Source organism: Pelophylax lessonae (genome assembly GCF_965119305.1).
Source record: "Pelophylax lessonae genome assembly, chromosome: 9".
NCBI lineage: Eukaryota > Metazoa > Chordata > Amphibia > Anura > Ranidae > Pelophylax > Pelophylax lessonae.
In genome coordinates, this window is record NC_138776.1 from 110861814 (window position 1) to 110874971 (window position 13158).

The 13158-nt window shown below is 39.6% G+C and overlaps 1 protein-coding gene across 1 annotated transcript in view; it reads right to left on the bottom strand.

Moving 5' to 3' along the window:
* Nucleotides 1–13158, bottom strand: part of CABCOCO1 (ciliary associated calcium binding coiled-coil 1) — a 107594-nt gene that overhangs the window by 75352 nt on the left and 19084 nt on the right. The window contains exon 5 of the mRNA XM_082269199.1: nucleotides 5685–5757. Coding sequence (XP_082125325.1) covers nucleotides 5685–5757 — 73 coding nt within the window. The remainder of the gene's footprint in view (nucleotides 1–5684; nucleotides 5758–13158) is intronic.

Sequence of the window (13158 nt, forward strand, 5' to 3'; positions counted from 1 at the left end):
TATATCTCCCAAGGTAGGTAATTTGTATGGGTGTCCAAGCCCAAATAAACACTTACATTTGCGGAGTTGTATGGGGACGGATTTAAGGGAAGGGAAGGTATCTCTTCTGATGCCGCAGTCAAAAGTGAATTGCTGCCCCAGTAAGCCGTTCTGAAAAGGGTCATGGGTTATGTCCATGAGGTGTTTTTTACAGTTGTAAGTTGGTGAATAACAATACCTACAACATGTATTTCACACTTAACTACGACAGGAGAAAGATTGCGCTCTTAGACACTTGGATATTGAAAGAGGATAATGGAACAATTAAAACCACTCTTTACCGCAAGGAAACAGCGGGAAATTCAATCTTGCACGCTACAAGCTTCCACCCAACATCATTAAAAATAGCAATACCATATAGCCAGTTCCTAAGATTGAAGAGGAACTGCACAGATGAAGACGATTTCCAAAAAGAAGCCGATCTCCTTATGGGTAGACTACTGGAAAGAGGGTACACCAGAAGTACTCTCAGGAAAGCATTTAATAAAGTCAAAAAACGACAAAGACACGAACTTCTATTCAAAACCAAAAAGGTGGATGAAATAAAAGAACAAGGAGAAAAAAGTCATATCATCTTACGATTTACAAATGAACATTACAAAATAAAAGAAATCCTCCAGAAACATTGGACCATACTAAGCGAAGACCCTGTGGTGAAACCATTCGTATCAGACAGCCCACTAGTCACCTATAAAAAGGCCGGCTCCCTCAAACAAAACTTAATACATAGCGAATTTAAAGAAAAAAGGAAGGACCCATGTAAGGATAAAGGTACATACCCTTGTGGCACTTGCGCACAGTGCAGTGTCATCAAAAAATGCACAGACACCATCCTCCCAAATGGCGAACATTTTAGACCACGTCACTATGTTAATTGCAGGACGAGAGGAGTTGTGTACCTTATGAGGTGCGAATGTGAGTCATTTTACGTTGGTAAGACAAAACAGGAAATGGGCAAGAGAATTAATAAGCATATCCAAAGCATGGAAATATGCAACTTCCATCTACCACTTGGCAGACATGTTAAAAATATGCACAACAACAAAATGCCGAAAGTAACATTCATTGCCCTAGAGAGAATGCATATACCGCAACGTGGGGGTGATTGGAACAAGAAACTTCTACAAATAGAGATGCGATGGATTAGGCGTCTTAATGCCACCAAATATCCAGGGCTTAACGAAACAGAAAGCTTCAGACCATTTCTGGAAGGTTTTGCCTCTGGCAAAACAGACTAACAACATAAGAAAATATAAACCATTACCAACCTGACCTTAGATACATCATAGGATCTAGCTTTAAGATACTAGAATTTTGAGAACATATTTAATGTCCTTTAAATCTCCTGCCTAGATCTCCCCCTTTTGATGTGCCAGACCTGTGGATATTCCTTTAACATCTCCCTTGGGGATATCCTCCCTCTTGGGCATCTATACTTTTACTGCTGTTAAGACTAGATACAAGAATGTTATATATATATATATATATATATATATATATATATAATTATTATTTATTTATTGTTTGTTTCCTTTACTATGTGAAATAGTTTTGCATATTAATATGAAGATGTACATCTTGCTTCACGAGCGAACCACTCTGTTTTCCTCCAACCTGCACCCGGCACGGTAAGCCCCTGCCATCTTCCTGTGACAGGGGCTATTATTGAGTCGGAAAGGGACTCAAGATCTTCTCCCCCACCCGCCGGCTATGGCTGGGTTGTTTTCCAGGTCTCTCACACTCCGTGTCGGCGGCCGATCTGTCAGGACCGACTCGTACTGCGTGCGCATCACCCAGGCGCATGCGCAGTACAAAGAGCCCGAGTCACTGACGAAAGAAGCCAATTACGTGCAGCGCCCTAGGCGCATGCGCGAACGGCTTTATAAGGCCAGGGAGCTGGCGTCTCTCCTCACTTCCCTCTTGAGGAGGGAACAGGACGGACGCGGACCAGCAGCAGTGAAGGACTTCCCCTTTCTTCTCTCACAAATACCTCCCCCAAAATGTAAGTCTTGACAAACGTTCTTTCTGCAGTCATAATAAAATACTTTTATTCACCAACTTACAACTGTAAAAAACACCTCATGGACATAACCCATGACCCTTTTCAGAACGGCTTACTGGGGCAGCAATTCACTTTTGACTGCGGCATCAGAAGAGATACCTTCCCTTCCCTTAAATCCGTCCCCATACAACTCTGCAAATGTAAGTGTTTATTTGGGCTTGGACACACATACAAATTACCTACCTTGGGAGATATAATGTAATTATACATATACATATATATCCTTTTCAGAACGATCCAGGACACTACTGGAGCATTAACCTAATACCCATATATGAACACTTCCAAACCTGGATGTGAGTAGCCAATAATGGTAGTATATGACCCCAACTTTTATATATGATATTACAATAAACAAATATATCCTTCCAGACTATGGTACCCCACGGCTCCTTGTTGCAGGCTTAGGGGATACAGAGGGAATTTTGGTTTGCAGAAACAAGATTTTAAATACAAGTATGTATTTATTATTATTTTTTGTATACACCTTAAATTATACGTATATTTCCATTAACGGAAATATTAAATATTATTGATTTATACATTACAGCTGGGTGACAGAAACCTTTGAAAAAGGCTAATACAGCCGAAACGCCTCAGTATTATGGATGAAACTCTGTGAACCACCTGTTCCTGAGCTATACACGGAATACACAGAGACAAGATCCATATAACTGTCACAAGTTTATCACACATGTCACGGATTCACTGAGAATCCTTCTTTTCTTTATCTTTATCACATTGGGCCTGTACCCAACACCAATGCTCACATATTTGAGATATAATACTACTTTATTTACTCTTATGTAATATTGGTAATAAATTGAGATATAATTTTATTCACCTTGATTTGATATTTACTTGCCCACAAAGTCCCACCACTTTGGCTTGAGACACCAAAAAAAAACCTCTTTTTTCAAGATATAGGGACGGAGGCAAAACCTACTCACACCACTTCAAAGATCAAAAACCCCCACCCCCTCGTTTAGGAGACATAACCCTTTCCATACATGTGGCAGTATGGTTTAAGCAGTGTGACTGCTTCCACAAGTAACCCGGTAAGGCCAAGTGAGAGTTGTCCTTATCAAATGTACACAGTTCCATTTGGAGTATCCCACTAAGTAGCCCATCCAAGTTCCACAATAAATACAAAAAACCAACACCCCTGGACTGTTTATTAAGCAATGAGCCATTGGGAGTAAGGTTGAATGTGTGAACTGTACCCTAAGTGACTGTGTGCTGGAAATCAGAGGAGGTCCAACAAGTCCTCACACAGCAAGCCCTACGGGGACAGTGCTACTAATATGGGGTCAAACCTAAACACTTTCAATTTGTATGCAATCAAGCAGGCCCTTGTACTTCACAGTGTAAGGTAAAACTAAAGGAAATTGCATAATGTATGGCCTGCTTTAGTGTGCTGTGAGCGCAGACATCATCGGTTAGAGCCATAGGGAATATCTCCTAAACAGCACAAGCTAAGAACATAGTCACCGCACCTGCAGGTAAGACTTACTATAGGCTTACTGTAGGTACAAATTTTTCAACCTAAGTTTACTATAAATTTAAACTAGCAGCTAAATAAACAGCTGAAATACTGTTATGGTAAAGATATGGTCCTATTAAGAATTAGCAATTCTGTTCAAGCAGTCTTGTCATTCACACACCCCTGCCAGATAACATTGCCAGGTTAGTGTTCTCCAATGCAATTTAAGTAATATAAAGATGATGCTCAAGTATATCCATTTAAGGGGAGCAATCCATAGTCTGCTCTATGTTGCTAGTGAGGTTATTAAGGATGGTCCACAAGTGTGAAAAAAGGGGTGGAGAAGTCTGCAGATGGATAGATATCTTGACCCAAGGACAATTCCTTCAATTTTTAAATTATTTCCAAACAGGAGTGCTTCTTTTGTCTCTCTATGAGATTGATGAGGCCTTGGTGGAGATGCCTGAGAGTCCCAGAGGTGGATTATTTAGACTGGAGATCTTACTGAATTGCTTTCCACTGTGCATTTGACTTTTGTTAGGAGGGTCTATACTGGATGGTAAGAGGCAGTGTGATTGGGTGTTGGTGGTGGTCTCTTTACGTTTGGAGTACTTAGCCGCACTACAGTATTATTCCTCCTCTGAACACTACTGTGGACTCCTGTTAACATAGACTTTTAACTTAATGAATGGTTTAATTTTTAGACGTGAACATTAATCATTTTTTAGTACTGCACCTTAATCACCTTTTTAATATCTGCATTGTTGTCCAGCAATATTGTGCTAGCAGCTACTTTATAGGTATTGTGTATAACACCATTTGGGTTTTCATCTAGTGAAGCTGATTGGTGTCAATTTAAGTAATATAGTTTGGCGGTTTACCTATCCCCAGCCTGCTAATTGGAGAACAATGGAGCATTATCATTGGTGCAGCCATAACTCTGCTCATTATGCTGTATTTTACCATCAAAAAGCTAAATCAACAAGTTTATCATAAATGAGCAGACTTAACTCTAAAAAAAGGAAGGTCTGCCCCTTTTAATTTAACTTTCTCTGTCTGAGAATACAGTCCTTAAAAGTTCAAGGTGATAATGCTGGTATATGTTCAGTATGGGTATAGTTACTTGGGACATGAAAGGCGGTATTTGGTATTAGCATGAATTTAGGCAGTTAACAGGGTAGCCTCAGGGTCCTCTCACTACTGTCCCTTTCTCATCCTCAGGCTACTAAGTCAAATATAGGCATACTAAGTATTTAACAGGTAAGTCTGCAGAAATATAATAAATTAAAGTATACCTAATAAAGAATCACAAATGTTTATTATATGTTCTACATGTTAATGTAATTTCAAAAGTTAATTAAAATGTAATTATATATGTACTTTTAATTAAAAGAATACCTGGTGATCCTGCCTTGGATGTTCTTTATTCAGACACTTCCCATTATAGGGTGACAAATGTCTCCCAACTGTGCTCCAGATACTGATCCATACAGACACTATACTGGTAATAGTGGTGACCAGCGATTCATAGTTTGACTGTGATTGTGTGACGGACAATCTAGCACTAACTGACATTGGGAGGGATGCTAACTGACTAACTGATATCGCTAGTGACACTAATACAGTGCTTAGTGATCATACTGTACTAATGGCACTGGCTGGGAAGGGGTTACTGTGTGCCTAACAAGTTTAATGTGTGCTGCTTTTACTAACAGATCTGTCTGCTTTTTCTCCCTCGAATCAGAGTTGATTTCAGAAGAAGAAACAGACGGATCGGAACAGGAGGAAGAACACTGCGATGTACGAGTATGTCCACGTGCCTGGCTGTGCTGACTGCTAGCGGTGAATCTATTGTGAGTGGGTTGGCAAGAGGTTAATGATAAACATTCATATTGTTGCAAAACCCAAGTGTGACTTGTTCCTTTCAATGTAGCATAGTCTACAAATTTTCATTGTACTAGAAATAGGTTATGGTCCAAAATATGGGTGGGTTTGCAATGTAGACTTCCAAAGAGCAAATGTGATTTTTTTGGGATTTTTCATATAAAGAAAAAAATATTAAAGGTAAACATGTCTTATGGTAAAATTCATCTTGCTTACCTTTGCTCCTATAACCTTTTGATCTCTTGGAAGTACGAACATGCATTCATACAGCTTATAGTGCTGAAACAAACTAAAGGTAAAAGAAAGAAGAAACAACATATATGTCAAAACGTACTGTATGTCAGTCCAAATATGTTAGTGACAACTGAACAATACCTAAGTAGAAATTTAGAAACTTTTACAAATCAAGGCCTCAATTATTATTATTTTTTTATTTTAAGATAGTAATAGCACTGACTGTCTGTAAGAATCATAGAACAAGCATATGCAAAATATAGTCTGACTTTTAAACCCCAATTGATCGATTTATAACTGTAACTAAGCCAGTAATATATACTGTAGAAATAAATAGACGCCCCAAGTGGCCAGGGTTTATTTTATGTTTGTTTGATTTATGGTGTTTGCATGCTTGCACTTGTTTCCAGCAAATTGGAAGAATAAACCATAGACCGTTGTTTTCAACCACTCCTCGGCTGTCTCTCTGTGTAACGAACCCACCCAAGGGGTTACCTACACCCGCTACCGAGCCAACCCCTTACACATGGTGGAGGATGCGGGCAGTTAAAATAAACCCTGGCCACTTGGGGTGTCTACCTTCACAACACAGGAACCTACCTATGGTGTCTGTCCCAACCTACTGCTGGGCAGACACTGCTGGTCATACAGCAGAAAACCAATAGTCTATTTGTTTTCTTTTCACACAGAAAAAGTCAACACCACCTCACCTTCAGAAGTCTTTCTCAGCTCACTTCTCTCCTTAACGCACAAAGCCTCAGCATGCAGCAATCAGTAGTCATCCTCTGGATAACTTATAGAGGCCTTAATTGCCTCATTCTGAATAGCTGAAGCTTTCCAACGTCCTTAAACCTTTCTGGCTACCTCCGCAGCCGACACCTGATAGTAATTGGTGAATTGTCTAAACAAGGCAGAAATGTATCTCTAGTCTGTGACAACACCCACAGATTTACCTGACTTCCTGTCACATCTATTACACATGTTTGGTAAAAAAAAAATCCCAATAAGTGTGTACTGTATTATTTGTTTTGCGCAAAAGTTATAGCATCTACAAACTATGGGATATATTTATGAAATCTTTATTTATGGTGGCGATTAGCAGAACTGTGATATTGTGGCTGACAAATTGGACACTCACTGACACTTTTGACACTTTTTGGGAACCAGTGACACTAATACAGTGATCACTGCTAAAAATATGCACTGTCACTGTACTAATGACACTTGCTGGGAAGAGGTTAACTTAAGGGGCAATCAAAGGGTTAACTGTGTGATTAGCCTGTGCTTGTGTACTGTGTGGGAGATGCTTTTACTACTTTCTGGGAAAACAGGATCAATGCTTTCCCTAACTGACAGAATGGTGATCTTCCATGTTTACATTTCTGCCTAATAATCGGCACATCCCGGAGGACATCGAGTCCAAGGTGCCAGCAGATCAGCTCCCGCTGTGTATAGTCAAAGCAGGAACTGGTCGCCGCAAGCCCCAGATCCGGAAGTGCAGGATCACAATAGGGACTTTGCCTTAAGGTTGGATGTCCCTAGTATTTTTTTATGTTTGCCTTTGCAGCTAGGCTGTAGCCAGCCTGAACATGCTTTTACTTCTTCTATGCTCTGCAGGCTTTTTCTATGCTCAAGGTGTTGATTGCATCTGCTTGCCACTGTTGAGAAGGTTCCCAGTAGTGGGAAGAAACAATAACTGAGATATGAATATTTATCCTTTCCAGAAAATCCATGAAGATTTGTTCTGTTGTGGATGCAGGTAGAAGGTGATAAAATGTTTGGAACAACCTTCCAGAGTCTCCTTTTACCCTCTGCACTCTACCCCAAATGGAACCCGCATAATACTCTGCTGGATTTCAGTTGTCCTGCTGGGGGGTGTATGAAGATGTCTGCCTGGAGGGAGCATACTTCATAGAATCTTCTGTGCTGGGAATTGTCCAGGGAGAGGTGGACAGAAGCTGTTGCTGACAAACATAGTAAGATTTACAGAAAAAGGTATCTGTGGCTGCTCCAAAAAGGTCAAAATTGTCTAGAGAGAGAAGGATCTATCGCAACTTAAGAAAGAAACTGTGACTGCTCTTACAATATCATGGATCTGAATTGTGGCTGCTCCTAAAAAGCCAATGATTACCAAGAAACTGCAGAAGGACAAACAATAGCTACACTAAATTGGGGTTTGGAAATTGGCATTTCCCCTGCTACTTGTGTAGGCCATATTGCTGCCATCTTTATCGGGTATCCCGTATCTCGTATCCTTAATCTTTTCTCCCAAAGTTGAAATTAGCAATACAATTGCCAAAAGACTGAAGTGACATTGTTACCGCACCAAAAGCCAAAGATTCCACCCTGAGAGTGGATGTGCCCAAGAGAGTAAGTACTGGGGCATTTGGAGATGTCATCCTGTTGTACTGCTTTGGGGTCATTTCACAACTCACAAGGAGTAGAGCTACAGCTGAAAAAGGAATAGTAAGGGTTTCATTTTTGGAAAAAAATGGTAGTTGATGAAATGTCTTCCCTTTTGGTCCTGCACCAGCATAGATTGGGAGGGTTTATGTAGTTATACTTGAATCATCAAGGATTGCAGTTTGATGGAAAGTGGTACAATCACTACATTTATGCAGACTGCTTTTATAAAGATTTCTATTTTGTTTGTCTATTGAATAATCTGAATAGCTGCAATTCACAGGTTTCATAAAGGCAGTTTTTCTTTTCATTTTAAATAGAACCTTACTGTTTAACAATTTCGAAACTTGAATTTGAGTAGCTGTATGTCATGGGTCTAATCGCGATTTCATAAAGATAGTTGTTTCTTGCAAAGAAAAAAAAAAAACTTTCTTTAAATGTTGTTTTTTCCCTTGAATTATTCTGAATAGATGTAATTCAAATTTAAATGAACTGGTAAATAACAGGTTGAGGTTTCATACAAGATTAAATAATTTCAAATCCCATCTTCTGTCTTTTCAGAACTATCTTCTATAAAATTAATATATTTTGCTATCATTTTTACAGCTGCATTGTTAAAAAATGACATGTTTAATACTTTAAACTGCTCTTTCAAACTTTCCTTAGTGATGATAAGAAAATATCTCTATCTCCATGACACGCAATACATCACTGCTAGATACTGTCTCAAAGCAAACTTATTTTTTCCAATACCATGCTGTCAGATGTATCTTCCAAAGTGAGCCAAAAAAGAAAAGCAAAGAGATTTATTTAACAAGGTGATTTTCCTGCCACATTTTTAAGTGTTCAAAGCCAATTACATCATCTGAACTTTCTGCTATGCTAGGTACATAAGCAAAAAAAAACATGTTAAGCTACTATGAATCAGTGTGCTTGGGGCATACAGACAAATTGTTATGACAACTAACCGTTTGAAAGGGTGGAATATCTTCACTCACTATTTGCCCGGTGGAGAAATCATGGGGGGTCAAAAGGGGTGCAAAAGTATTCAGAGCTAGGTTTTGAGTCAGCATTTCTCACTGGGTATAAATATGACAGAAAATATGGTGGGATAAAGTAACTCATGCAGTTAAAAAAGCTCAGGTGGTTTAGCGAACTAGTCCTTATGAGCAAGGAAACATATACATGACAACATCATCATGCAGCTTAATTGACAATTTAGCTGTTCCAGGTCCCGGGGGGCTAAAGTTTGTACCTGCCACTGCCAATTATGCAAACCTACTATATAAGGTAAAGAACAATGTGCACTGTGCAGTAACTCATCTCAACCAATTATAATTCATAAAATACTGATGTGACTAATGTGCATAATAGTTAATTTGATATAAGAGACCTCAGATCTAAGTCTATGTTTACTGAAAAGTTGACACCTCACTGCCTGTTTTAACCCGGTAAAGCCTGCACAAGTTATGCATTGTACACAGTTGCAGGGCAGTTTTGGCACAGGCTCTGATGAAGGTATTGCCTTTGAAATGCATCAGCCAGTAAGTACCCTGCTGTGATCCCCCTTACTCTGAAGTAGAGTAGCTTGATGAGCGGTTTTAATTCACATTTTCATGAGTATAATTTATGATGATATTTTTCCTATTACAGTAAATGCTGTGGGATAATGCACTAGGCTAGTGCACCCTCTTTTGTCCATTTGTTGCAGTCAGGGCACACGCCAGTTCACTTGAGTGGGTCACATTTTTAGGGGGTACTGCCCACTGAACGCAATGGGTATAATTTTTGCTGTGACTGCAAAGCAAAGCCTTGTGCCAGCAGCATGTGTACAGTTGTACACCTCTGTCTGGCTACCTTTGCAACATAAGAATAGGGGTGGGGTTGGCAGTAAAAATGCAGCTCAGCTGCCTATTTTTACTGCCTCCCCAACTGCAGGTGCAAACGAGCCCTTAGAGCTGAGGTGTGTGGGTTATCGTGAATTATTTAGGTCAACAGACTTTTATTTTCTCCCGATTACTGAGGCAATGGTGGGCCTTTGTTTCTATAGATATACATGTATAATAATGTATGCTAATGTGCTTTTCATATAAAAAGTATTCTGTACAGAGGTCAGAACAAAAAGAAAGGTTAGATGGTTGGCTAAGTATAGGTCGGGACACTGTTTAAGTTATAGGACATTTTCCTAACTCTACCTAAGTCCCCATACATTTCCAGATTCAGATGGGTGATTAGTTCCACGGTTCCCCAGCAACCATCCCTACAATCCTGTAGTACAGCACCTCTAACCAAGCAAACCATACACTCTAGGAAAAAATCAATCCGGATCCCCCCATTCAACCATCGCTTCCACGTGACTGTTTACAGTGCAAAATATAAAAAGGAAAGCAGGAACACTTCCTGAACTACTGCACCATTAACCCTCACAGTCGCCTTAGAAGAGCCTGAACCCCCACAGGAATACATCAAGGGATAATCACCCACGTGGGATACACCCCACTGACAAGCATACTGTCATTTACAGACATTATCAGATATTTTCTCCCTTCCCTTGATGCCTTTACTATAAATGCACCGGCCGGTACCCTGTTATTTGTTTTACGTTATTGTCTTGTTTCTCATACTGGTTTTGTTCACATTGATTTTACCTATTTGTATACTGCACGGTAGTGAATTTCACGCCACATTCAATAAATTATTTGCTATGATTTACACTTAAACAGTGTCCCGACCTATACTTAGCCAACCATCTAACCTTTCTTTTTGTTCTGACCTCTGTACAGAATACTTTTTATATGCGAGTTTTTCAGGTTAGGTTGGCCCCACATGTACCCACATAGGGACTAGTCACAGCAAATTATAACCTTTGCTCCTATCAAACCACTTTTATATAATGTGCTTTTCAGCAGCTAGTGAGATCATGTGCCCCTGGATTGTTCATAAACATGTGATCATCCTCAAAAATGTATAACTGTATACCTTAATATACCTTACTATATCTTTGTATACCTTTAAAATAAGTTTATGTTGAATGTACATATGTATCTGAGTATTGCAACTCGTGACCACAAAGCATCAGTTCCCAATCTTGAGTTATTAAGTCATAAACATATAAATAATATATCCAGATAGAGGGAAAATCCAGCCCAAAAAACAGAAGTTGACTAAAATTATCAATGATCGTCCCCAACACCTGATTTGTCACCTGCGTCTAATCAATCATTATGAATAGTGATGGGCCGAATGACCTCCTGTTCAGTTCGCACCAGAACTTTCAAACATCGCGAAAGGTTGGAACCAAATAATGAACCCCATTGAAGTCTATGGGACCTGAACTGGAAAAATCAAAAGTGCCCATTTCGAAGGCTTATATGCAAGTAATTGGGCATACTTTGGTTATGGGGTGTCCGGGTACTGCCCTGGGGGACATGTAGCAATGAAAAAAAAATGTGTAAAAAACATCATTTTTAAATGAGCAGTAACTTACTGATGCTTAAAGTGAAAGTATCAAAATGAGAAGTAACGATAAAAATGAAAAAATCCTTTCAATATAGTGCCTGGGGGATCCCCTTAGTCTAGCTGTACAGTGGCACATCTGTACTGTGTATAGAAGCTGCTGCAGCAGCAGCAGCAATAATTGCATTTTTTTAAGCCAAAAAAATTAAATTTTCCATGCAAGCTTTCTTTATTTTATAAACAATGGCTTGGAGGAGCCAGTCTGTATGATGAGGCCACAATGTTGAGCACTGGGAACAAGATTAGAGATTTTTTTAGATAGATTTTGGTGTCTCTTATGCAGACTTTGGATAGAAGTAACAGGTGTAAAGTTGGTCACACAAGACAACTTGGCAATATGCTGCAGCTGGGGGAACATGACTGCTGATTTGTGTACCAGGGTTCTCCCCTCTTTGTAGGCTCATGTTCCTACCTTCCTCAACCACAGAACCAAAATCTGAATCAAGTAATGGCTGTGCATCGTCAAGGAGCAAGTGGCTGATGCTGTGTTCAAATAACTCAGCTGACTCCTCCATGCCTGATGCTGGGGCTATGGCAGAATAGCTGTGGACAAGGAGGCAGCTGCAGTGGACTGTGCACTAGTCTCTGCTTTGGTGACAGGGGATGAGGAGGATGAGGATGGTTTAGTAAGCCAGTCCACCACCTCCTTTGCATGCTGTGGCTGGATAGCATGTGCAACATCACTAAACAGAGGAAATGATGCCCTGCCTGAGGACTGACCACATCTACCTTTGCCTGTGGACACATATGCTGCTGGCCCCCTCCCAGTACCATGGGAATATCTGCCTCTCCTTGTTGGCCTTCCAGACATGATGAAAAGGTGATTATTAACAAAATGTAATAAAGATGTAGAAATATGTACGTAGATGCACTTTAATCAATGGAAAGTGGTGTTTGGTGCACTTTAACCTGAGTACTCACTTCACAGACACACTCCACCAACACACTACAGTATACTGCAGTACAACTGCACTAATGCACAGAAATATACTGCATTAAACGTGCACTAATGCACATAATTTACTGCGTAAAATGTGCAGTAATGCACTGAAATATACTGTGTTAAACATGCTCTAACACACAGATATATACTGCATTAAACAGCATGACGTAACACACTGAAAAATACTGTGTTAAAAGGCACGAAAAAGCACAGAAATATACTGCATTAAAATTGCAGTAACGCACTCAAAATGTACTGCGTTAAACGTGCAGTAATACACATAAATGTACTGTGTTAAATGTGCACCGAGGCACTGAAATATACTGTGGTAAACAGCACATAACGCACTGAAATATACTGCATTAAACATGCAATAATGCACAGAAATATACTGCGTTAAACATGCACTAACACACAGAAATATACTGCGTTAAACGTGCACTAACACACAGAAATATACTGCCGTAAACCTGCCCTGACAAAACAAACTGACACTAAAGTAAAAATGAATTATCACTCACTACACTCACTGAACTATCACTAGATTCACACTAAAGTAAAAAATAACGTTTACTACACTCACACTGACTGAAC